A 27,579-nucleotide genomic window follows, 5' to 3' on the forward strand; every position below is an offset into this window, starting at 1 on the left:
AAAGAAAGCAAAACAAAATGAACACAGGTAAGCAATTTTTTGGTTTGGCAATATTCACTCCCCCCACTTAATTCACAATATTTTTAATTTTATTAATATCACTGGAAATAAAAAAAATTGGACATCAGAAAAAAGGCATAATTCATATGGACACTAATGTTTTCATAGGACTATCAAACCAATGGCTAAAACAATAGGGAGAGGTCTATCTTCTCTGCTAAGGCAGAGTAGGATAAATCAATGTAGAGGAGAAGGTAGAAAGATATAAAAATACAAAGCACTTGTTGCCAGGAAGCAATAGCTTACTTTACAATGTAGGGAACTTGTAGGCAGGGAAAAATTACCTTGGGAATAAAATCTGATGGGTTAATGAGAGCTAGATTCAAGATAATAAGTCAGAGTGGCTAAATCTGGAATACAGTACAGACTATATACTGCAAGTAATACGTGAATATATGACTAAGAGTTTTCTGTACAATATTGTTTCACTCATTAAGTACTGAGTAAGTACTTTATTCATTTAAATTGTACTAAGGTTCATAGAGAACATAAAAATGTGGATCTCTGCTTCCCAGAAGTTTAATGAATTCATGGTAAATTGGAATAGTCAAGGTGATATTTTAGTAATACTAACCTACTATCAGGGTACTAGACAGACTGATCAAGAGGTTTTTCTAATAATTCAGGTGGTCAGAGTTTGAGTCAGAGGGTGGGCAATACAAACAGATGAAAAGGGAGGAATTTATAAAACAATGAAAATAAGAATCATACTACTGTTTTGGGGAGGCAAAAGAGAAAGAGTCAAAGATTTTGACAAAATGAACTCTTAATAAAAAAAATATGTATTCGATGACAGAGGGGAAAAGGTTTATGCCTATTATTTGGGAAAACAGCAGAAAATTCCTGTAGAAAAGTAGAAGTGAAGCTTAAGGGATAAGTTAGGGCCACATATATTGATCATTTGTAATAAAGTTATGAAACTCTGAAGGTACAGTATACGGCATATAAAAAGTAGTGTTAGAAAAAGGGAAAGAAGTCCCCAAAGGGGGCAAAGGGGAAAGTCAGACAGACAAAACAACCAGGAGAGGCCAACTACGACAAAAACCAAGACACTATACAGAAGAGAAAGGTTCAAGAGTTGAATAGCACCAAAAGGCCACTAGAGTTGGCAACTGTGTCAGTGGTTACTTTCAAGGACATCACATCAAGATGCAATATTGCTGGTTAAGAAATGGGAGCAATAACAATAACCTCCTTTTCTAAGAAGTTTAATAATTACTGTGAAAAACAAGAGGCAGTAGCTAGAGGAAAGAACCAAGTCAAGGGAAAGTTTTAAAATACAAAAATGAGATAGAGCTTTTGAATAGTGAACGACCTAGAATAATTAATAGTGCTAGAAAATGGGGCGCCTGGGTGGCTCAGTTGTTAAGCATCTGCCTTCAGTTCAGGGCATGATCCCAGAATCCTGGGATTGAGCCCTGCATCGGGCTCCATGCTTCGCTGGAAGCCTGCTTCTTCCTCTCCCACTCCCCCTGCTTGTGTTCCCTCTCTCACTGGCTGTCTCGCTCTCTGTCAAATAAATAAATAAAATCTTAAAAAAAAAAAAAGGTGCTAGAAAATGACAGAATAATTGAGGGAGCATGGTCCTAGAGGAAGTGAGAGAAGTTCAAAGAACTGAGGCGTGGGAAGCTCTTCTTCAAAAGGAGTACAGCAAAGTGAAACAACAGATAAGCTTAAGGTACACAAGAAAAAAGGGGTGAGGGAGAATCTATCTATTAAAAGACCTAGTGAAGAAGCAGACATGGGACATTTCTGAGAGGGAATGAGGTCAAAGGGTCAGTTTTCTACAGAAGCATAGTCCAGCGCAACAGGCTAGATGCCATTCTCTTAATATTTTTCAGAGACACAGAGAAGTATTATTTACAAACATACCTTTTCTTGGTAGAAGGCTGAAAGTAGTTTTTGATGGAGTTGGTCTGCAGCTGCTGAGAAGGCTGACCTCCACTTTTATTTACACCTGAGAATTTAGTTGGTGAAAGCTGGTAGGTTGGGATTTTCAGCCTTTCCAGAGTATTTGATACTGCACTGTTATCATTAGAGATTATTTTGGGGGGTTCCCTCACAGTGGATATTCCTTGTGAGGGCATTCTGAATTTTTGTTCCACTCTGGAGATTTTGATTTCTTTAGGTCTTTCACTCAAATCCATACTGCAACAAAAGAAAAGAATGCAATGTAAACAATAAAATTTATAGCAATTTTTATCTAGAAAAAAAGTCCTCTAAATAGTACTCATGTGATACAGCTTTAGAACATAATTATCTTTAGACAATAATTAAGGGAATATATCTCACTATCCCAAAAAAACTTGCTCCTTTTTGATCAACGCTCCCTAACGACAAATGATAACATTCTCGTCTTCATTCCCTATAGCACACAACGTCCAGCATACTCTACTATAAAAAACTGTCATACACACACTGAGTATCAACCTAGTATTCTATTATAAATTAAACTAGGTGATAATCTTAGATAATTTTTTCTTTGTTTAAAATTTTATAATTATTTTCACGCAAAAAATAAAAAAAGGAAAATCAGAAAAAGAACAATCTATAACTCCAGCATCATACATAATGAGATATTTAGATCCCATTTAGATCTAAATGAGGTGAATTTAGATTCAGATGAATTGATATGGTTATATTCCAGCCAGATGGCAGGAATATAGATGAATTGATATGGTTACATTTAAGCCAGATGGCAGTCCCTAGAGTAGAATATAACTCTATACTACCAGAAAAATATTTAAAACACACACGCATACACACACACGGTTCCACAATGTATGGTTACATAAACTGCCTTTAATATTCTTATTTCACAAAAAAACAAGTGAAGTGGTCATATACATGACTTTCAAAATAATAGTTTCTCTTTAAAAACTTACATCTGGACTCAATATAAAAAAAGATGTATTAAAAATTTAAATATGATCTAATATAGTGATATCACAAGTATTTTTCAGTATGAGTAGTTCACTATGTATTATTTAAAATATAATACACTCTCTTAAATGAAAAATACCACAGAATACAAGTGACCTCTGCTTGCTTAAAAAAAAACTCCCCAAAGAACAAAAAACCTCTTCAAATAGAAAACCACTAGAAAACTATCTTTATGAGCAAATATTAATTATTAAGATAGCCAGGTAGACACATAGAAAGTATTGCTCCAAAGTTAAAGTAATATTCAGATAAAGGCAACATCATAGTACAAATTTATTCCAAACTTGTTTCAACAGTCACAAATAAAGTAGTGTAATTCTTTACAGTCTTCCATGCACATTTGTAAGGAACAACAAAAAAACTTTACCATAAGACAGGGGTTAGCAAACAACGGCTTACAGGCCAAATCTGGCTTGCCACTTATTTTCATAAATTAAGTTTTATTGGAACACAGCCACACACATTCATTTACATTCATGACAGCACATTATGGCTGCTTTCATTCTACAATGGCGAAGCTGAGCAGCTGTGACACAGATCAATGACTCACAAAGCCAAAAGTATTGACTCTCTGGTCTTTTATAGAAAGTTTACTAATCCTTGATCTAATATATTATTTTCCCTGGCATCTCATTCTCCCATGCTTTATCTCCTAAGAGCTGATTTGATAAAGACACTGACTTTACTTCTTGAATATACTATTAATTTATTGATAAAATAACAAGTTTGTTAACAATGAAGCTTTACCATGTATCTGCTTGCTCTGATTCCGTGTCAGCTACGTATGTCGTGGTATTCACTGGGGCACTTGGCATTAGCTTTTCACTGACTGACAAGCCTTGGGAAAGGCTTGGCCCTGGAGTCATCTTCAGTGCTGTAAATCACACAAGTGAAAGGAAGAATCATAACTGTTAGACACAAGATGGACATTTTGCCACTTAAAATGGGTAGACTGTGCCATGCTGAGGGAATTAAGTAGGCAACATAGAACACAGTTATCTTCACTCAGTGGAACCAATAAATGTTTAATGAAACAGCCTAAAAGCAGCCTCTTGGCATCTGTAATGGGCTTATCTAAATCAAATCATTTTAAAGCTACATCATATCCTTTGTGAAGTATTACAACTTAAATAAAAATAAAATCAACTTAAGTTATAATTCAAATTATGGTTTAAGTCAGGAGACAAAAAAATTGCATTTCTTCCCCACAGAAAGAGTATCAACTCTACTGCTGACACAAATCAAAATTAATGTGAGTTTCAGTTTCTGAAGGCATACTATTTGAAAAGAAGACATAAACAGTTTTAGGCATAAATTCTGTGGCCACTCCAGAAAACCATAATGATTACTTCATCTTCTAATTTACTAGAATAACAACTTAATTCAAGTGTCACTCTCTGGCATACTTTGCTTGAACCTCCCACCCCACACTGAGTTAGGTATCCTTCATTTCTGCTTTCATACCACCCTTTACATCACTATGCTAACTTTCAACACACCTGTCATTAGCTATATGCCTTAAGTTATCTAACCTCTCTATGCCTTAGTTTCCTCATCCATTAAATCAGGACCATTTTGTTTTGAGGACAAAATGAACTGATACATGGATAGCACTTAGAAAAATGCTTGGAACACAATAAGTACAATGCAAGTATTAGCTGTTATTGTCATCATCACTTTGTACTACACTTGCTTACTTGTTACTTTCCCTTATTAGACTTGAAATCTCCTTGAGAACAGGAACTGGTTCTTGTTCATTTCTAAATCTCCAGTCCCTGAGCAATGTTTGGGACATGACAGATACATAAATAAGTTAATGGAATTAAGTCATTAACTGAAAATTTTTAAAAAGTTCACATCTAAGCTAAATCATCACTTGTTAGGTCATGACATAGGATGTGCTTAGTAAATGTTTATTACTAATTCCAAATTCTGCCACTTTCCATGTATGACCCTCTTAGAAGTTCACTGTCATTTCCTTAAAAACATATATCCCTAGAATTCATTTCAGCTTGCATAGAGGTTTGTAAAAAACAGTAATTATAAATGTTTATATTATCACTAAAAGAAACTGTAAGTTGAATCTAATGACACAGAATAAGGGATGTTTGTGAACAAAAGATTTACAATATTCCCCTTGCTAAAAACACTACAGGGGCAGGGCTTTGATTTGCTCACCTCTTTATTCCAAGTATTTAGAATAATTACAGGTATGTAACAGATGTTCAATAAATCCTTGCTGAATTCATTCACAAAAAAACAAACATGGATGGAAGAAAATAAGGAGGGGAGAACAGGAGGGAGAGACACATGCATTTATTCTATTCCCTACCAACGGGTTGTATTCTAAAATTGTTTGTATGTCAGATGTCTAGGACCTGGAGTCTACACAGACCCACCTATGAGTATGTGCAAGAAGTAATACTACTAATTAAAATGTTGATTTTTACTCCTTATGACTCTGTTTCTAAATGAAGTGAAACAACAGAAAAGGTACTGGTCTAAGTGTTCAGAAAACCCAAATTTTAGGATTGGCTTGGCCATGAATTATTTATGGAATCTTAACTGTTCTCAACCTTACAAGCTCGCTTACCTTTTAATAGAAAGACAGATTAGATGATCTCTAAGGCCCTTTTGGCCATGAACACATTTCCAACAGTGGATGATAAAACTTTGTTGCTCCACACTGGCAAAGATAATCCTGTGTGCCAATAATTTAGTTCAATTAAGCAAATATTCATACCTAGTACAAACAAGTACTATGCTTGGTGCTGTCAGGGAATCCAAAATGAATTAGAGCTTATAACCAATTTAGTGGCTGAAAAGGCATGGAAACAACTGGTTATATTTCAAAGTAGGAAGAAAGTCTAGCTAGAATGCAAAAAAAAGTTATTGGGGTATAGAAATAGAACAATTCTGACTTGGAGGAGAGTTATGGGAGAGAAAACAACTTAGAAAAACTTCATGAAGGAGGTGAGCATCTGCCAAGTGAGTTAAATTTTGAAGAGCACTGTTGGCATTCTAGAACAGGGACCATGATGAGCAAGATCAAGGAGTGTGGAAACTCTAAATAATATGGCACATATAAAATGTAGGGAGATATATTTTTTAAAAAATGAGGATGGGAGGAGAAAGGCTAAACTGTTGAGGGCTCAGAACTCTAGACGAAGGGCTTAGGGTTTTATTTTATAAATAATGAGCTAGTAAAAGGTTTTAAGAAAAGATGATTCTACTGGCAAAGTGAAATGTTAACTGTAGAGATGAGTATGGAGGCAGGACCATTACTGGGCACAATCATAACAGCCCTAAGGAAAGGAAGACAATGGAAGGTTCAAGTGGGGCAGTGGCTGTGAGAACGGGAAGAACACATCTTGAGCAGAAGCTCCACAGGGAGAATTTCAGGTCTTGTTTTAGCTTTATCTTGGTGCTTGGATTTAACTGAACTTATCAGATATGTCTGTTTGCTCGTTAACTGTTTGAAGCCTGACCTTTAGCATATAAAGTTCACAGTAACATAGCTGTACTTTATTCACCACTTCTTTAGAAACAGTGCCCTGTACTACATGGCAGCCACAAGTATTTAGCAAATAAATAAATGAAATGGTAAACAGATGAGTTTTTAAAGATGGTGAAATGGTCATCCCTCACAAATACAGAGTAATGTGCACACAGCCTGCATCACCAAGTTACAAATAAAGTTGTTAAAGAATCAATAAAATAATGCTTTAATTACCTGTATTGGGCTGGCCCTGAGGATCACAGTAAGTCTCTGTAGTCATGAAAATGACCGCCAATCCAATTTCTGCTTCAGGAATAGGTCTAAGCCCCTGCCTATAAGAATAAAATACTTTAAGCATGACAATATATTAAAACTAACAACTTCTATTAACGTGATGCCAAGTGGAATCTTTTTATTCCTTCCCCAAAGAGAGAAGACAATTTCATGGTATGGAGAGAACTTCAAACACACGGAGTACTGGCCTAATCAACTGGGGCAATGTTCTACTGGGCAAGCCCACCACCTTTAGCAATTCAGCCATCTCATCTATAAAAAAAAAAAAAAAAAAGGCCTAGCATAAAGGAGATAGAGCCTTCCATTTCTGAAATTCTATAATTTTCAGAATAATAAGAAAACAGTAATACCAGATGAAGCAATTTTTATAAGCACATCTATTACTAGGATCCAAAGATAAAACTTAAAAGAGAGACAGAAGAGGGGAGAAAGGGAAGGAGGGAGAAAAGAACAAAGAAATATCGTAAGCTGTATCTATACATGTTTTGTAATTTTAAGTTTAGTAAATAAAGTCATTTTTACCAAATTTACATGTATTAAGGAATCTTCTTAAAGGAATCTTAGAGTGAACCTACCTTCTGTTGTCTACTATGTGAATGAAACAAAGACAATTTAGTAACACTGCTATATAAAACTATATCTCAGACTTTAAGAACTACAAAACTCCTTTTAATATTTATTACAAAGATGTTTTAAGTGGTTGTAGTAGTTTAAAAGGTATTTTTCAAATGCTTAACATTTGCTTTTTGTATGTCCTAGGTTAATGTAACAGAACTCTACTATATGTGCAATTATGATAGTACTACATGAAAATATATTTTTAAAGTATTACGATCAAGTGATCACATATACCTATTGAATTCAGGCAATTCAATATTGGTGTTTTATTATCTTACTTTTTTGAAACTGTAACTACATTATGTAAATTAGTTAGAAAGACTGGCTCCATAAAATAAAAACATTTTAAATATATAAATAATAATAATGTTATACAGATAATTACATTATCCTAAATGGGAAAACATCCTAAATGGGGAAACACATCCTTTTAAAGTCAATAGTGAGATAAATGTGGCTACTAATACTACCTCTATACAACACTGCTCTAGAAGTACCAGTAGGTACAAAACAGAAAGAGAGAAAAAAGAGAAGTATCAAAAGTATAAGGATTAAAAAAACAGGATAGAAACATTATTATTTATAGATAATATGATATCATTTTATTTAAAAAAGGCTATAGATACATTAGAAATAAAAGGGGAGTCTAACAAGGTGGCAGGATATAAGATTAATATCTAAATGTCTACTGAATTTATATATACCAGCAATAAACAACTAGAAAATTAATTACAGAGATAATATTATCTATTTATATTCTACCTACCAGACATATATCTACCACAGAATATGTAATACCTAGGAATACATCTAATAAAAGGTACTCAAGATCTTTACTGTTAATTCTCACCAAATTGATTTGTGAGTTCAATGGAATTCCTAATCAAAATCCCAACAGGGTTTTTGAAAAGATATTCTAAAATGTATATGGAAAAATAAAGAGCCAAGAATGGACAGCATGCTTCTAAAGAACAGCAGAAACATTTGCAATACCAGATATGAGGACTTACTTGAAGTCACAGTAATTAAGACAATGTGTTAAATGCGGTGTTGGTACAAAGACATATTGACCAATGGAAGAGAGAAAAGCCAAAAACATTCCTATGCATGTATAGGACTTTGATATAAAGTAGAATCAATTCCAAATAGATTAAAAGCAAATTTCAACAACAAAGTATCAAAACACTAGCAACAAATTAGTAAAAAATATAGGTGAATATCTTTTTGATCTATGAATAGAAAAAAAGATTTCTTAAAATACAAAAAGCACCAAATAAGAAAGAAAGAGGTTGTTAATTTTTAGTATATTAAAATTAAGGACTTTCATGTATCACATGGTAAAACATTAATTATGAAGTGGTAAAAGATTTTGAAATGTATACAAGTGAAAGAAGGATTAGTATCGAGAAAAAGAAATAACCTCTACAAATAAAAAAGAATACATAAATATATAATTACCATATGATCCAGGAATTGCATTCTTGGGCATTTATCCCAAGGAAATAAAAACTTACACTGACAAAGAAACTTGTACATGCATGTTTATAGAGGTGTTATTTTTAACAAAAACTGGAAAAATGGAAGAATGACTCAAAAACTGTAGTATACACATATATATATACACAATACTACTCAGCAATGAAAAAAGATGAACGACTGATACACATAACTTAGAGGGATCTCCAAGAAATTGTACTGAATGAGAAAACCAGTCCTAAAGTGTATATGCTATGATTTCATTTATACAACACTTTTTTGAAAGACAGAATTTTAGAAATGGAGAATAAATTAGTGGTTCTCCAGGATTTGGGGACATGGATTAGGAGGTGGGGAGGGAAGGAGGGAAGTGGGTGTGGTTATAAAAGAAAAACAGGAGGGATCCTTGTGGTGATGGAACTGTTCTGTACCTTGACTAAGGTGAACATATGTACTGACAAGTGATTAAAATTGCACAGAACTAAAACACTCACACAAAAACTGGGATATAGTATAAAAAATACAATTAGAAAACTGTGTAAAAGACATGAGCAGATATTTCAGAACAGGGAAAAACAGATGTCCAATAAATAACGGTAGAAATGTTAAGCATCACTGGTGATAAGAAAAAGAGAAACAAAAATCACGGGATATGATTATACATCCATTCAATTAGCAAATACGGTGAAGTCTAACAATACCAAGTGTTGAAAACAATGTGCATCTACTTATCTCTTACATACTGTGGGTGGGAGTATAAAGTGGAAAACAGTTTGATACTACCTCCAGAGGGTGAGTATTCACGTAACTTATGACCCAGCAGTTCTAAACCTTAGGTAGATTTTCTCCAAAGAAAATCTTGCAGAAGTACCACCAGGAAACGTACAAAAATGATCTCAGTAGCAATGTTTACACAATAAAATGTAATTCTTATATATCCTTTTACACTGTTAATTTGGTACAATAAAAAAGTTACAGATAAAATTGCCTTTCTTTCTTATTTATTTTTTTTACTCATAAAGATAATTCTGTACCTTTGGAGCTTATCCATGATTGAGTGAATCCATTTTTTCTGAGAGTCAGGAATTAGAGTCTGTGAATTTGTTATTCCTACATCAACAACACTAATTCCAGGAGCTGAAAAGAAACTATCGTCTTCTTCATTTTCTTCTGTTATCAACCTAGCATCTCCTCCTCCAAAAACAATTGCCGAACTTAACTTTTTATGCTAAAAATAAAAATAGAAAAAACATAATGAAATAGCCACATTCAGTTCCTTGAATATGTTCTTTCAAATTTATTTTAATTCCAGTATAGTTAACAGTGTTATATTAGTTTCAGGTGCACAATATAGTAATTCAACACTTCCGTTTACCCAGTGATCATCACAAGTACACCCCTTAGTCCCCATCACCTATTTCACCCATCCCCCCACCTCTTCCCCTCTGGTAACCTTCAGTTTGTTCTTTACATTAAGAATCTGTTCCTTAGTTTGCCTCTCTTTTTCTTCTATTTGCTCATTTGTTTTGTTTCTTAAATTCCACACATGAATGAAATCATGTTATTTGTCTTTCTCTGACTTATTTAGCTTAGCATTATACTCCAGCTCCATCCATGTCACCGCAAATGGCAAGATTTCATTATTCTTTATGGCTGAGTAATATTCCGTTGTATATATACTACATCTTCTTTATCCATTCATTTACAGTAAGGAAGTAAAATAAAAGTAGAATTGAAATAGAATTGGTTCTACTTTTTGAGAAGACAATCCAAGCTTCCACTCAGAAAATCCCCAGTTCACCAGGTATCTTTGCAGCCCTGGAATTGTTATATTCTTTGCACTTCCTTGTCATACTTAATTCACAGTGCTCTAACTGTGGGCTTGCTTGAATTTTCCACCTACAACATAAACTCTCTGATCCCCATTTCGGCACACAAAAGACATTCAACAGCTGTTTACTAACTGACCAAGTAAGGACTTAAATCAGTTTTCTGTCCCCACCTCCTCACTTAAATATTCATATAAACTTAATTAATTGGCCAATTAACATATGTCAAAAAAATATCTCATATACATGAATACCAGGCAAGTTCTGGTGCCTAGACAGTTTCACTTCACACTTCTATACAAAAATCTCAAAAAAAAAAAAAAAAAAAGTAACAACTGTTGATAACAGTAATATTTATCCTAGTTTACGTTTTCTTTAGGAAAATTTAGCTCGTATGATTACCTGTTTGGCATTTAGAAATACAAACGTTTTCCCTTTGAAGATTTGCTTTCTTTCCTGTCGTCCTGACAGATCAATGTTCTTATTTCCAATAGCTGGTTCATCAATAGGTGGGTAAAAGCTGTAAAAAAAATTTATTGTATATTTTAATTATATATCATTCTATATGTATACTGTGAAATTTATAAATAGAGTGGCTATCTAGACACTAGGAAGGTTTAATTTCCTTAACATCATTAATTCATCATTTTTTTTTTTTAAAGTAAGAGTTTTATCTGGGACAAAATGGTGACAGATACCATATAAAACAGCATAACTGTTCCTTATTTTCTGAAAAAATATGATCCAAGGGTAGACAATCCTAAAATATGATTTAATATACATGAGTCGAACAAGTTACATGAAGTATAAAAGGTTGAAAGAGACACTGTTCATAAAGATCAAATTCTATTCGCAACTTGTGTTTCCTGGGAACCAAAGTGTGTTAACAATGTTCACATCCAACTCAATGAACTACTATTTTAAGTGCTTTATCCCTTTGGAGAAACTCAGGAAATTTTAAAACTTGAAATATTTGTCAGTTTAAATAAAATTTCCAAAGTGAGACTAGAAAACACAATCTTTGGGGGCACCTGGGTGCCTCAGTTCATTAAGCGTCTGACTCTTGATTTCAGCTCAAGTCATGATGTTGGGGTTGTGGGAGCATCAGACTCCGTGTTGGGTGTGGAGCCTGCTTGGATTCTCTCTCTCCCTTTCTCTCTCCCCCCACCAAAAACACAATCTTTTAGCTCTTTAACATAATGCTACAAGAACATCTTAATCATCCATGAAGATGAGGGAAAAGAAGAAAATACATAAAATTAACAGAAAATTCTTAAGCCTCACATCATTCCAGTTTCAACTTTCTGTATGATCAAATCTTTTGCTATGGCAATACTGATCAGTCTTTCAGCTTAACTCTCTACCTTCAAGTAAAAATTACTAATTACTAATGCTCATGGATAAGGAAACTCAACACTGTCAAGATGTCAGTTCTTCCCAACTTGATCTATAGATTAAATGTAATATCCCAATGAAACCCCCAGCAAGTTATTTTGTGGATACTGACAAACGGATTCTAAAGTTTATATGAGAGGCAAAAGACCTAGAACAGCCAACATAATATTAAGGAAGAACAAAGTTGGAGTACTAATATGACCCAAATTCAAGATTTACTATAAAGCTACGGTAATCAAGAAAGTCTGGTATTATGGAAAAAAAACAGATAAAAGAGAATAGAGTGCGCAGAAATAGACTAAATATAGTCAACTAATCTTGAACAAAGGAACAAAGGCAGTACAACGGAGCTCAGATAGTGTTTTCAACAAATGATGATGATACTGGATATTGGACATTCACATGCAAAATGAATCTAGACACAGACCTCACAGTGCTCACAAAATGGATCACAGACCTAAAGTAAAATGCTAAACTATAAAACTCCTAGAAGATAATATAAATAACATAGAAGAAAATCTAGATGACCTTTGTTATGGCAGTGACATTTTAGATACAACATTGGGCATGATCTATGAATATTAAGCTAGACTTCATTAAAATTTAAAACTGCTAAAAAAGTATTTTAAACTTCTGCTCTGTGAAAGACAATGTCAAGAAAATGAGATGACGTAACAGAAAGTGGGAGAAAGTATTTGCAAAAGACACATGTGATAAAGGACCGTTACCCAAAATATACAAAGAACTCTCAAAATTCAACAGTAAGAAAACAAACAACCTGATTAAAAAATGGGCCAAAATTCTGTAGCTACTTCTTGCTAGACACATCTCCAGAGGCAAGGGAAACAAAAGCAAAAAATGAACTACTGAGACTTCATCAGGATAAAAAGCTTTTGCACAGCAAAGGAAACAACAAAACTAAAAGGCAACCTAGGGAATGGAAGAAGATATTTGCAAATGTCTTATCAGATATCCAGTATCCAAAATATATAAAGAACTTATTAAACTCAACACCCCAAAAAACAAAAAATCCAATCAAGAAATGGGCAGAAGACATGAACAGACATTTCTCCAAGACACACAAATGGCTAACAGATGCATGAAAAAATGCTCAACAACACTCCTCACCAGGAAAACACAAATCAAAACCACAATGATACCATCTCACACTGGTCAGAATAGCTAAAATTAACAACTCGAGAAACAACAGATGTCTGCAAGGATGCAGAACAAGGGGAACCCTCTTACACTCTTAGTGGGAATGCAAACTGGTACAGCCACTCTGGAAAACAGTACGGAGGTTCCTCAAAAAGTTAAAAATAGAACTACCCTACAACCCACAATTGCACTATTAGGTATTTATCCAAAGGATACAAAAATAGTGATTCGAAGGGACACATGCACCTCAATGTTTATAGCAGCAATGTCCACAATAGCCAAAATATGAAAAGAGCCCAGATGTCCACTGACAGATGAATGGATAAAGATGTGATAAACACACACACACACACACACACACACACACACACACACACAAATGGAGTATTCCTCAGCCATCCGAAAGAATGAAATCTTGCCATTTGCAATGACATGCATGAAACTACAGAGTATTATGCTAAGTGACATAAATCAGAGAAAGACAAATACTATATGATCTCATTCATATGTGGAATTTAAGAAACAAAACAGATGGAACATACGGGAAGAGAAGAAATATAAAATGAGATAAAAACAGAAAGGAAGGCAAACCGTAAGAGACTCTTAGCTATAGGAAACAAACTGAGGGTTACTGGAGGGGAAGGGGGTACCTGGGGGATGGGGTAACTGGGCAAGGGGCATTAAGGAGGGTACTTGTTGTAATGAGCACTGGGTGTTATATGCAACAAATGAATCACTAAATTCTATCCCTGAAATTAATAATACACTATATGTTAACTAAATTGAATTTAAGAATTTTTTTTAAAAAGGGCCAAAATATTAACAGCTACCTCACCAAAGAAATATACAGATAACAAGCTCAAGATGCTCAACACATCATGTTATCAGGAAAAAGCAAATCAGAACAAGACACTATTACACATACATTAGAATGGCCAAAACCCAGAACACAAACACCAAAAGCTTGTGAGAACATGGAATGACAGGAACTTCATTCACTGCTGGTGAGAATGCAAAATGGTAAAGCCACTTTGGAAGACAGTATGGCACTTTCTCACAAAACACATTCTTCCTGTATGATGCAGCAATTGCACTCCCTGGTATTTATCCATAAGAACTGAAAAGTTATGTCCATACTAAAACCTGCAATGAGTGTGAATAGCAGCTTTATTCTTAATTGCCATAACTTAGAAGCAACCAAGATATCCTTCAGTAGGTGAACGGATAAATAAACCTTAGTACATTCAAACAATGCACTATTACTCAGCACTAAAAAGAAATGAGCTACCAAGCTATGAAGACATGGAGAAACTTTAAATGCATGTTACTAAGTGAGAAAAGCCACTCTGAAAAGGCTACCTACTATCTTATTCCAACTATATGACATTCTGGAAAAGGCAAAACTATGGAAAGAGTAAAAGTTCAATGGTGGCTGGGAGTTAGCGGAGTGGCAACGATGAATAGGTAGGGTACAGAGGGTTTTCAGGGCAGTGAAAATACTTAGTATGATACTGTAATGATTGATATATGTCATTATATATTTATCCAAACCCACAGAATATACAACACCAAGAGTAAACCCTAATGTAAACTATGGAATTTGGGTGATTATTGTCAATGTAGGCTCATGCCATTTTGATGGAGGTACTCCTATGGGGGACGCAATGCATGTGTGGAAACAGGAGGTATCTGGGAACCCTCTGTACCTTCCTCTCAATTTTGGTATGAACCTAAAGCTGCTCTAACAAAAAAAATATTAAATTAAAAAAGTTACTAGCATATCATGGTGATGAGAAGGAAACAATATAGGAGAGGGGAAATTCAAAAACCTGGACAATTAGTCACTAAACAATCAAGACTTAGCTATCTGCAGACAGCAACAACCAATATGGTAAAAATATTTTGGTCATAAGGATCATCATTCCATATTTTAGAACTAATTTTCTTACATTTTTTCCCTCAGATTTTTCCTTGGCAACATACATATTTCACAAAATTAGCTAAGTCATGATTAAACCACTACATTAATTTTTTTTAATTTTGATAACTGATTAAACCACAAATGTATGTGTTTCAACCTGCTACAATGGATATTGTACATCTATTCTAAGACTGATTCCTAGAACCTGCAAAATGAGTTATCTGCAGGCAACAGCTGACCTAGCCAACAGGGTGAAATGCAACCCACTCCATTATTCTGATTTTCTAAATAACTGACTTTACAATTCTATTTATTTACTTTTAAAAACACAGAGAATAGTGGAAACTATTTTAACCATTAAAGTTAAATCTACAATAAGAAAAGTTAGTGCTAGAAAATTAGTAAATATTCTAATTAGAAAATTAGTAAATATTCTAATTCATAAATAGAATTTTTATTATCTCTTTGAATGCCTTTTATCCTCTTCCTTTTAATAAGAATTCTCCCATATTTCACACTTCTTTCAGTGTGAAAGGCAACTATCACTTCACTTACACACAAATGGTTAGTTCACGAATTTGTGTACGTAGTACTGTTAACAGCGGATGATGAAGCCAGTCCTAAGCAAAAATGGTGCATAAATGTTTAACACATACATATAGCTGAATATATGTGAGTCTTACTGCCTTCCAATGACAATGAAATATGATTTTTAAATTACTTACACCACTATTAATCCCACTGTCATTCTTAATTTTGCCCCAAATAATAGTTTACTATACCCAGAGAGCAGTTAATTATAGTTTAGTTCAATGAAGAGTGAACATCTGTTAAACCTTAAATCAGGTTCCTAAAGACAGGAGCATGATATATCCTTAGTTTTTCTTGATGGCACTACCAGAGTTCTAACTTTAATGTGTGTGATTTTTAATGTTTGGCTCTTCTACCAAGTGCCATGAGGGCAGAAACTGTAATACTTTTTGGCTTATCACTATATCCTCAGGTCTATCTTGCCTAATTCATGGTAGGCATTCAGAAATATTTGGTAATAAACTGATAGTACAAAATATAAATTAAAAATTCATCTAATAAATTAAAAGTAGACCAAAGTTTACATATCCCTTAATTCCCTTCAATATATAGATTGCAGCATTAAAATTCTGGGACTGAAAAAATATATTTTGGTTTTCTTTTAAAAACAGTGGTAAATTTGAGCCACTCAATAAGACTGATCTTGCAAAAAAATACATCGCTGCATTGGAAGAATCTAACCAAATGTTGAAGTCAGGTACACATGTGTATACAGATATATATACATATATATACATGCATATGTATGATAAAATTGATAATCCAGTGATAAATACTACACTACATTCTGAACTTTATATATCTAGACAAGCCTTTTTCTCTTTAACAGTGTAAGGATGAGAACAAGAAAAGAAACTAATAATAAATGTGAGGGAAACATCACTAAAAATCTGAAGCTAAAATTCTGAAGCAATGTGTTCTGGAAGTTTTGAAGCATTTCTGAGGCTCCAGTGATTTGATAGCTAGTAAAAAAATTGGAAAAGAGTAAATTAACCTGGCAGAGACCAAGGTTAGAGGCACATTGACTAAATAATAGGCTACTGCAAATAAAATCTCCAATTTCTATAATGAAAAAATTAAGACCTTTTTTGGCACACTTATATAGAAACTATGAGAGCTACAAATAATGTTTTATTATATAATAATTAGTACATATAATTCAGAAATTCTATAAAATAATCTAGAAATACTTTTTTCCTATGTATATTTTATGACTTTTATTTAAATTCTTTTTATCATCTTCAATAAATTTCATCTTATTCGAAGCACATCATCTTAATTTCTGTCCCAAGATTTTTCAAATTCAGAATTTTTTTCAATTCATCTAGAATTCTGGTCATGGAAACTGTATTTCAAGCCACAACATTCATTTGCCCAACATCTGGACAACTGTTTATTTCATTTGTCAGTCCTATAAGCATATGTTCATGGTTTGTATAGGAACTTATTATACTGCTTCCTTTTGTTGATCTCTAAAAGGCCCAAATAACATTGACATTCACAACCTGTAAATATAAGGTTATATCGTCAGGAAAAAATTTCTGCTATATGTTAAATTTCTTTGCCTTGAATTTTGATTGATTATATACAGTCAACTCCATAAACTAAGACTGTTTCAGACTAATGTGTCTCTTGGGTCTGATACTTAATTACAAGCCAGTAAGTTAGCCTGTTCCTGTTTCTTGGATGTGGGCAGAAGACACAAGACTCCTGGATCAGAGACAAAGTGAGCAGCAAGCCTCAGCATATCTGTGGTAGATCTCCTCCTTGACCAAGTCCTGCCAGGATGATATAAAAGGCACATACAGTAGGTTGTGTTACAGGAGAGAGGAACAATGAACTCGAGAATCCACGAGATTCATATCAAGCTATAAGCAGGCCTGCTCTTTGTCCCGAAAAGGACACTATCTCTTCCCTTAAGGCTTTTCACTGCAAACCATGAGAAATGGCCTGGGTGTAGTCAGGGCCTTGCATTCTTGGCACATTCAACAAGTTGCATATGAATGCAAAGATTAACTTTCTCCCAACAGTGTTTTCCCAAAAACAATGCTTGTTATTTGAAATACAGTAATTGAGAGAGCACTCCACAATATAAAACTGTAAAAATTCAAAACAAAAGGCAACTCCTTCTCTTTTTTAAGGGTTCATTTCTTTACACTCAGAAAATACACAGTATTTTAATGAGCTTCCTTTAATAAAGTATTGATTATCAAAATAAATATTTTAAATGGAGTCTTCTAAAAATGACTTCATGTACACTGGTATTTTGATGACAGTTTACACAAATGATATCTCACAAATCATGTCAGGTACATGAAGCTTAAACTCTGTCTTACCCTGTCTCTTGTTGACAGTGCAAACATGAAGACACAATTGCACTAAATAGAACTACACTTTTTGTTAGGTTAAAAATATCCCTTTTATTTTAAATACAGTGATAATGCTTTTTCAGAACTACTTTTAGTTACATTTTGTTAAAGAGCCATCACAATTTCATAAACTTTTTGTAACGCATCCTACTATTTAAATGTAATCCTTTTTCTATTTGATAGTTGAGTACATAGTCAAATAAGACTTCAACAAGGACATCAAAACGGATCCCAGTAAGTCTAACGAATCTATTAAGGCAAAAAACCATATGTTTTAACATAATATTAAAATATGATCATCAGTTGCCATTATCAAGCATGGGCTCATATAAATGCTTTTCATGGTGAAGACTGAATTAGAAGTTATTAAACAATCTTACAGCAGAAATGTTTTATTATAACCACCTAAGTTAATACAGTCATAAATTGAAGCCAGAAAAAATTATGCTTAACCTAAAGTCAAAAATAGACCCAAGTTAAACATACCAGGGAGTTTGAACAGTAAGTAGAAATCAATGACTAATTCTAAAACTTTTAAGACCATAAAACACATATCAGTAGTAGAAACCTATCAGACCCCTCCACTCCCAAGTAATATAGGATTAACAATCATTTAGTATCTGTAGCAAGGGTCATTATTTACGTATTTATTGGCTTCCATAGGGAGGATCATGAATAGGCTTCAGAGGAAGGTGTGATTCTGTTGAAATACTATGCAAGTTGGTAGTATGAAAGTGAAGTTTCTGGAGGAAAGACTAGTGTTTTCACATTCTCGCAGGACTCTAGGATTCAAAAAAGGTTTACAATCATCTATTTTAAAATCTGAGGACCTCTTTCCAGAGTCCAAAAATATTACTCTATCAGTTAACCTGAATATAAAATACAAGAAACCTCCCAAATGAAAAAAATAAAAACAAGAAGAAAAATCTGACTTTCAGTTACTTTTAAAAACAGATACATATTATTAGGCATAAATAGCTCCCCCCCACAAAAAAAAAAAAAAACCCAAACAAACAAACCCGGCATTGGGCAAAACAGTTTATGACAGCCATTGATATTTTACAACTACTAATAAAATTCTTAACTTGCATGACATTTTAGATTTTTAAAGCCTCAAATATTCAAAGTTGTCCCACAGAGATTAAGATGAGCTTATAAATACAATCTACCTATTATGCCATATAGACTATAATCTACTGACATATTTTAAGCAAACATGTTCTTATGCTAAGTTGACTAAAAACACCCACCATTTTATACTCACAGCAATTTAACCATACAATCTGAAAATAAAAACCCAAACATCTTCCTCCTCAACCATAGCTTATACTACTTCAAAGCATCACAACTACTATACAGTAGACAGATTCCTTAGTCTGGTGGTTCACAAATTTAGCAGAGCATCTAAAATCATCATCACTCTATCGTCATAAAGCTATTGTGACTCTTACCTGGTATTATTGCAATTAGCAGCCTTTCCTGTAACGAGCACCTATTATAGTGCCAGGCAAAATGCTCAGACTTTGTATGCTCTATTACTTAAAATAACTAATACTAATATTACTAAATACTTATATATAGGACAGGTATTAGTCTCATTTTTCAAAAGAGGTAACTGATGCTCACAAGAAATAAGCTCCATTCCCAAGGCCACAGTGCTGTTAATATTCCGGCCCAGGACTATGTGACCCCAGAAAAGGACTGCTGCACCACACGATTCCAGGGGTCCTTACATGATGCCTGGCACTGGGACATGTCGTCTTTTGACTGTACCTCTGCGCCATTTGCTGGCCTTCAATTTTTTTGTTTAAATATTGGTACATATGGGAGCACCTGCGTCGCTCAGTCGATTAAGCACCTGCCTTCAGCTCAGGTTATGATCTCTGGTCCTGGGATCCAGCTTCATGTCAGACTCCCTGCTCAGTGGGGAGTCTGCTTCTCCCTCTCCTTCTACACCCCCCACCGCCCCATGCTCTTTCTCTAATAAATAAATAAATTCTTTAAAAAAATAAATATCGGCACATATGTAACATTTGTTTCACTGAGATAAGGAACACCAACAAACCCTTCTTTTACATACTAACAACGACAACAACAATTTTGTTAAAATGAACACTACACCCCAAAACAGTCATTAAAGAGGGAATCCACCTAAATAAAATCAGTGCTATCGCATTCTGTTTGTCATATTATATTTAAAATACAGAATACAGGAGCTTCCAGGTTGGTGAACACATGGAAGTGTGGGGAGAGTGGCGTGCCCAGAGAGAGCATGAAGCTCCTTGCCCTTTCCCCGTACCTGGCCTTGAGCATCTCTTCATCTGGTTGTTGGCTAGTATCCTTTATCGTATCCTTTAATAAACTGGTATAGGTTAAAAAAAAATACAGGCTATACCTTTCAATTTGTGGAGGCTGTTTATTGGACTTAACAGCTTTAAGAAATTCAGTAAAATATTCTGGCTTTACAATTGGTCGTCCACAAATGAGTGCGCATATTGTCTGGAAAGAAGAAAACATATGTGAATACAAATACTCACATGCTAGCTTTTCTTTAAAGAAAAGTCTTAAGTTAGAGACTACAAAGGGTCTGTTCTGTTTACTATGTTCTTCCCTTCATTTCTCTAAATTTATAAAGGAGCCACAATCTATAAAATTAAAGTATCTGGTCACTATTTAGTTTTAGTATACAAATCTGTACATAATCACTTAATTTTAAGAAGCCACCGATTATAATTTTAATTTAAAAACTGCTCTGGGGAGGGCAGAACAATGTAACAATGTAAATAATTCAATTATTTACAATTCAAGTCAATGTAAATAAGTCAATTTTAAAGTGTATTCCACCAATTTAAAAGTTCTTAAAATCTTAAAAAGTAGATCTTAGAATTAAGTAAATGTAACAACTACCCTAGAGAAGACAATATCAAGAGATAAACATGAGCTATAAGATCTTTTCTGCCTTAATGCCTTTTGAACAGATTGTAACTATACAATGAAGTATTTTCAAGAAAGTAAATAAAGGAATAACTATATGGGGTGGGGTAAAAGCTCAAAATAAGTACACAGAAACTGGGGTGTAGAAACTTCAACTAGCAAGTGAGCTAAGCTACAAACATCAAGGAAAATGTACCACAAAATCTGAAAAAGATTAGAAAATACCACCTCTGGAGATGAAAATAAAGATTCAGCATAATCTTGGGAAATAATCCAATTGAAGAATTTCTAAGTACGCTTCTAATAACACAGGGTATTACTAAAATATGAGCAAGCAACGTAGGTGTCTCTCAAAACTGGAATCTGAATACAACAACCTCGAATGTGAGTGAAATAATTGGCCTCTGGCAGGAAGCAAGCTCCATGTGATCCTGGGCAAAAGATTTAAGTGCTCCATGCCTCAGTTTCCTCTTCAGAAAATAAAAACTGCACTGAATGTTCCTTAAGTTTCCTTTTGGCTCTAACATTTAATGATTTTAGAAATATAAGGTAACCTGTACTTCTGGAAAATTTACCAAAAAAATAATGTAATAACTAGGTTTTCTTTTCTGGCACATGACTGATCAAAAATACTGAAAAAGGACTGCTCTGCAAGTCCTTGCTGGTGCATATACGGTGATGCTCTAATATCCAGTGCCACTAGTATCTCAGTCACTAGAATAGTGTGTACTCTGGTGAATGGACGCTACCTCCAAGTCTGTCACAGACTCAGTAAAATATCTCTCAAGACCATCTAACTGCTTTTACTCTTATTTCATATCCACCAAGCGAGCGCATGATTACCTGAATTTCACTTCTCAGGTACCTTAGTATCTTTAAGGGGATTGTGTCGGAGTCCACACATATTTAAATATCTGCTCACTATAAAGTTGCATCCCTACTATAAACTAGTAAATGGACGTTTTGATTTATTAGCATAAATTAGTACTCAAGAGGCCAATCACTCTGCTGAATTTATAAATTTCATAAACTTGCAAAGATAGACCAATCCTTGATCAGAGATAACCCCACCAACGTGCAAGTTTAACTTGAGATTCAATATGAGCAGCAAGCCTTTCTCTATGACACCTGTTTAGCTGTAATATACATATTCTAATTATATTAGATATTAAAGGATTTATGTACCATTTAATAAAGGAATCTAAATATTTGTTGCTTTTCACTATAGATATTAACCTAAAACAATCTCACGTATCTATAGTCAACCTGCTTAAAAGGAGACGAATCACCTCCCAATGTCATTCTTCAATTAGCTTTGGATATAACCAAATCTGATGAAGATGCAAAATCTGAAAACACACCAAAATATATCACTGTTTTAATGAAGAGTCAGCATCTTCTAATGGTACGTATCTACATATCTCTAGATGGTGAAGACACATTAAAGTAATATTAAACTCTAAGAACTTAAAAAGTCTTTTAAGGGCCTTATACCAAATAGAAACTTAGTAAAAGAGGATGAGACCATGAGATGAGCTGGAGGAAGACAACTTGATAGAAGGGACTAAAGATGCTAGCTTTGGAGACTGGCAGTGGACTTCAGGCATTTTGCCTTTAGACTGAAGATACCAATAATGCACTGTAATAAATTTACTGGTGAAAATATAGCGTAAATCATTTTTAAAATGCTAAGTCAAAATCAAGTATAATTTTAAATGCTTTTGATTGTCTCAAATAATAATGTTATCTGAAATGCAATTCTAGCCTAAATGGTACACGAAGGCATGGGCTGACGTATATAAACCCACAACTAACAGTTCTGATAGTTTTAAAGTAAACGGCTTTAAAAATGTCTTGTGTATAGTTGGTGAGTAAGTTTAAATTCACAGAACTTATTTTCACATAATAACATAACATTCAACCTACTTTAATGGTAACTTTGACTGATATCATGACAAGATGAGTACATTCTTCTGTCCAATTGTTTACAGTAAGTCCTCCAAGTTGTAATATAGCTTGATTTAAAGCAGTTTTCCCAGAAACATCTAAACAAGAAGAGCATGCAACCAAAGGCTCATATTCTACTCTGTAAATGAGAATAAGTTACATGAAGTTATATTATCATAGCTCCAGAGATGGCAACTTATACTACTTTAAGCTCACATCACATGCTATTATTTTATGTATTATTAAACTTTCTAATTTATGAAATTATCACTTCCCAAGTTTTGAGTTGCACTTAAGAAAAAACAATGATCGAAGTTAACATTATACTTTCACTTATGTGGAATCAAACAAATGTAGCTCCTATCAAGGTTCTCAGCGACCATTCCAACTCTTATTCACTCTCAGCACTGTCTGCGATTGACAAAATGCACTAACCACACGCGATGCAAAGTGCACTAATGTGCTAAGCAGGAACTAAATTGAATGGTTTTAAATTCGTTATCCATAAATATCGTGTCCTTTAAAATTTAATCAGTGCAAAACAAACCCATCCATTTTTAATATCTATTTAAAAAATTCTTACCTGAATTTACTTTCAAACACTCCAAAAGTAATTCTATCCCCTGTCTTCAAAGCTTGGGAAAGGCCATTCTGCATTTTTTCCTCATTAACAAAGGTACCATACTTAGAATTATCTTTTATAGTCAATATAGGAGTCTCATCTGTTTGACTCTGAAACAAAAGAACAAAAAATCAATACAATTGAAGTCTTTTACCACTCAGTAAATACAATTCCAGGGGGAAATAATTTTGAATAGGTAATTGGATAGATGGCTAACCTCCCAACATAGAAGGGCAATAGTTACTGTTTCGGTTGTGGGCACAGAATGAATGACCACTCAACTAGAAATTAATGGCAAATGTGTGAATTCCAGGATCACACCTCTTAGAACATGCATTTTCTTTATTTTTGTAAGTCAGTGCAGGTTTTTATGACCCCTTAATTTCACACATTTGAGAATTTCTTTGCTTTTGATTAGTCTGTTTTATCCATGACAGCTTTGTCCTTAAGTTTTTTTTTTACATTACCAAAATAACACAGTAAAAAAAATGGTCCAATGAGAAAAGGCTAGAGTGTCTGACTTAAAGTACCAATTTTATTTTTCCTTTAGGAATTTGAACATAATGTTCTTTTATACCTAAAGGAGTACAGACACAATGCTAAATATTACTGGACAGATCCAGCATTTGTTGATATGTAGTCTTTGCTCAAAATAATGGGTTTTCTTACTATTACCAGTATTATCATGAGCACAGCCATTTTTATACACTATTAATTTTACCACCAACTGCTGTGATTGAAACTAACCAACCAAAACAAACTTAAAGCCATTCAAAGAACTGTGAGACATAAGCAAAAGCCGTTTTTCCTAGTAAAACAAACCATTTCCCACTGTGAAAACCTACATTATATGGGAAATGCCTGTGTTCACATAGCTATACAAACTCTTCAAAGCAGTAGTGTGACAGTCTGTTCACTGCTCTACTGCCAGGTTTGGCACAATGATGGCCACACAGTAAGCACTTAATATTCACTAAGTATAAATGTATACTACTTCCTTTGAGTTTCTAAATCACTACAACAGAGTAAAACACTGAAACAGAAACTTCAAATATCAAAACAAATGCCACCGTTACCAATACCAAAATAAAGTATTTAATTTTAACATAAAAAACTTAACACCTTTACGGAATTAAAAATCCTACAAACTCTCTCTTACATACATACCAAAGTAATCTTGTAATTTCAACCTCCTTACTTTAAGCTAGTGAAATAAAATTAGTAACATACCAGGTTGGTTACAGAAAAGTTAGCAGTTAACACAGCATGATTTCGACTGATTGACTGATCACCTTCAATTAGAATGCCACAGTTTTTCCTTCCAACAATGTATTCAACACCAGTCAGAAGTCTGAATGGTTCTATGAATTTAAAAAAAAAAAAAAAAAAGTAAATGTATAGACACACACGTGTATATGTATACACAGGTACAGCAAATATTTAAGTAAAATATTTTTATTTTGCTTTTAAATGTTAATAATCAACTTCATATAAATCAAACTTGTGACTTCTAGTAAAGCCTAACTGAAAGATGCAAAAGACTATTTAAATAGATGGAAAGCTCTAGCATTTTCTAAAGAGAAAACAATACTGAAAAGTTTCAGAGGTGATTGGCTCAGGGCGCTAAGCGGTTTCGGCTCAGGTCATGATCTCAGGGTCATCATCTCCAGGTCATGAGACTGAACCCCATGTTGGGCTCGGTGCTCAGTGGAGTCGGCTTGGAATTCTCTCTCCCCCTCTGTCTCCGCCTCCCATGCCACGCATGTGCCTGCTCGCTTGTGCTCTTGTCCTCTTTCAAATAAATATATCTTAAAAAGTCTCAATCCTTGCCCAAATTAACTTACACATTTTACACGTTACCAAACAAAGCACAATATATGTTTGGAACCTGATACATAGATTTTAAAAATCCACTGGGAAAATATAATGTAAAAACCTGTAAAGAAAAATTTTAAATTTACAGCAACTTCCCCTACTAGATGGTAAACCATACCATAAAGCTATAGTAATTAAAATATATGCTACTGAATCAGGAGTAAACAACATAGGTCAATGCAAGAAAAGTTCAGATCTGATTTAAGTGTATATTTTGGGGAATTTTGTTTTTATATTAAAGGTAGCATTTCAAATACGTGGGAAAGTGTTATTAGTTTTTTAAAAAATGTTGAAAATCACAAATTGTTGTCTAACAGCTTATTAACTGGAGACTAATAGTTTAGTATGGGAGCCCACGAGTCCATCAGTGGTAGGGTAATGAGGGCAGATAAACTAGACAAGTAGAAAGGCAAGCCATATTTGGATCATATTTTGTTACTCAGAAACTCTTAGCCTACAGTGGGCTGTTTCAAGGGGGAAAAAATTGTGCCTTAAGTTTACTTACATGTTTTTCTAGAGGAATGGGCCCATAGTGTCTGTTCGATTCTGAAAAGAGGTCACAATCCCCTACAAGTTAAGAATGCTGGCCGTTTTACGATACAAGCATTTTTCTACTGTTACCTACCTCTCTCTACAGGAACTGAGAGCCTGCCACAGACCACAACTGTTCCTGGAAAGGAACTAAATCCTGCTTCCCATCAACAGCTTAATGTTCTACATCCGCACTGCTCCAAGTCCTCAGGAATGCCTTATCTTTAGTCTTTTTACTATTTACTTTCCTAACCATTCGTTTGGCCCTCTTCCTACACTGCTCCTTCGAGGTAGATCTTTTGCCGATCAGAATAAACTTCCTGAGGGCAAGACCTAATCAGAGGCTATCTGCTTATCAACTAGTAAGGACTTTGACCAATTAACAGGAGATAACCATCTGCCATTGCTGAAAGTGCAGAACAGAAAAAAAATTGTACTTTCTCAGTTGTTCTGATGACAAAAAAGGGCTCTAAAACAAAACTAAAATTATGCCTTCTCTGTGGCTGCCATTTACACAACTCATCTCTGTGGTTTTTCAAAAAATTAATGTGCTCAAAACAAAGTCATCTATTGCCATCGTGCGTCTACCCTGGAATAACTTATTCTAGGTGTTTGGCCAAAAGCTTAGAACACTAGAGGACACAAAGATGGCCGGCCAAGACTCAATTCGGCAGGGCCTGTAAGCCAGTCAGCGCTGTCGCCGGACAAGCTGGTCCCAACCACCGAGAACCTGGTGGGAGGTCGAGAGAGGGCCGCGGCCGCTACTGACCGGCCCCGCGCCGCCCGGGAAGACAACGCGGTCCCTACACGCAATCGTACGGTTCGCGTATCCCGTTTCCGCAGCCTCCCGGGGCGGGGACGAAGGCGGCGCCGGAAGGCGGAGAGAGGAACGGGAATGGACCGGAAGCATCACTCCAGGACCCTCTGTCAAAGGCAGCTGTTCACGCGAAAACGGTCCCGGGGCATCTCCCTCCCACCCTTACCTCGGGCCGGGCCCGCGACGGGTAGCAGCTTCCACATGGGTCTGGGTCCTGTGACTCCGGGCCGACTCGCGGAGGCGTAGCCGCAGCTGACCGACGTGCGCGGCCGCAGCTCCCGCAGTCGGCGTGGGCTCCCGAACGTGCGCGCTCCCGGGGGCTGGGGGGCCTAGGAAGAGGAGGGATAAGCAGGAGTGAGACGTGGGCTCCTGGTCGCCACCTGGTGGTTAAGGAAAGGAACAGCGCAATCTGTATTGAAATACGTTGTATTAGGTTATGAAGTACGGATCCGATTGGAAGGTGTTCAACAAATATACGATGAATTACGTTTTCTGATTGTGAATGGACATAATTTTTAAAATTAGTTATAAAGCAACGTAAGGAAAATTTCTAATTAAATACATTAATATACTAGCCAATTATGTAATTTCCTGCATTTGCGATTTCTAAAAAATTGCAGTTATTCCTTTGTGTGCATCCTAATGATGGTAGTAATTATGATGAAGATAAAGATTTTACCCCAAGTCAACTCATTATTTT

The 27,579-nt window shown here is 34.8% G+C and overlaps 1 protein-coding gene across 5 annotated transcripts in view; it reads right to left on the minus strand.

Moving 5' to 3' along the window:
* The window catches only part of NBN (nibrin), a 47,606-nt gene extending 20,410 nt beyond the window's left edge, over positions 1-27,196 (minus strand). Inside the window, exons 1-10 of one of the 5 annotated variants that reach the window (XM_026495779.4) lie at positions 27,046-27,196; positions 24,887-25,017; positions 23,618-23,766; positions 23,014-23,173; positions 20,549-20,652; positions 11,122-11,239; positions 9,925-10,118; positions 6,737-6,834; positions 3,751-3,877; positions 1,933-2,208 (exon numbers count right to left, since the gene is read on the minus strand). In XM_026495779.4, coding sequence (XP_026351564.2) covers positions 1,933-2,208; positions 3,751-3,877; positions 6,737-6,834; positions 9,925-10,118; positions 11,122-11,239; positions 20,549-20,652; positions 23,014-23,173; positions 23,618-23,766; positions 24,887-25,017; positions 27,046-27,082 — 1,394 coding nt within the window. In that variant the 5' untranslated portion in view covers positions 27,083-27,196. The other 4 variants (XM_026495780.4, XM_044382708.3, XM_044382707.3 and 1 more) reach the window with 4 other exon arrangements.
* Positions 27,197-27,579: the final 383 nt, after the last annotated feature.

The sequence above is a fragment of the Ursus arctos genome, unplaced genomic scaffold, assembly GCF_023065955.2.
Source record: "Ursus arctos isolate Adak ecotype North America unplaced genomic scaffold, UrsArc2.0 scaffold_6, whole genome shotgun sequence".
Lineage (NCBI taxonomy): Eukaryota > Metazoa > Chordata > Mammalia > Carnivora > Ursidae > Ursus > Ursus arctos.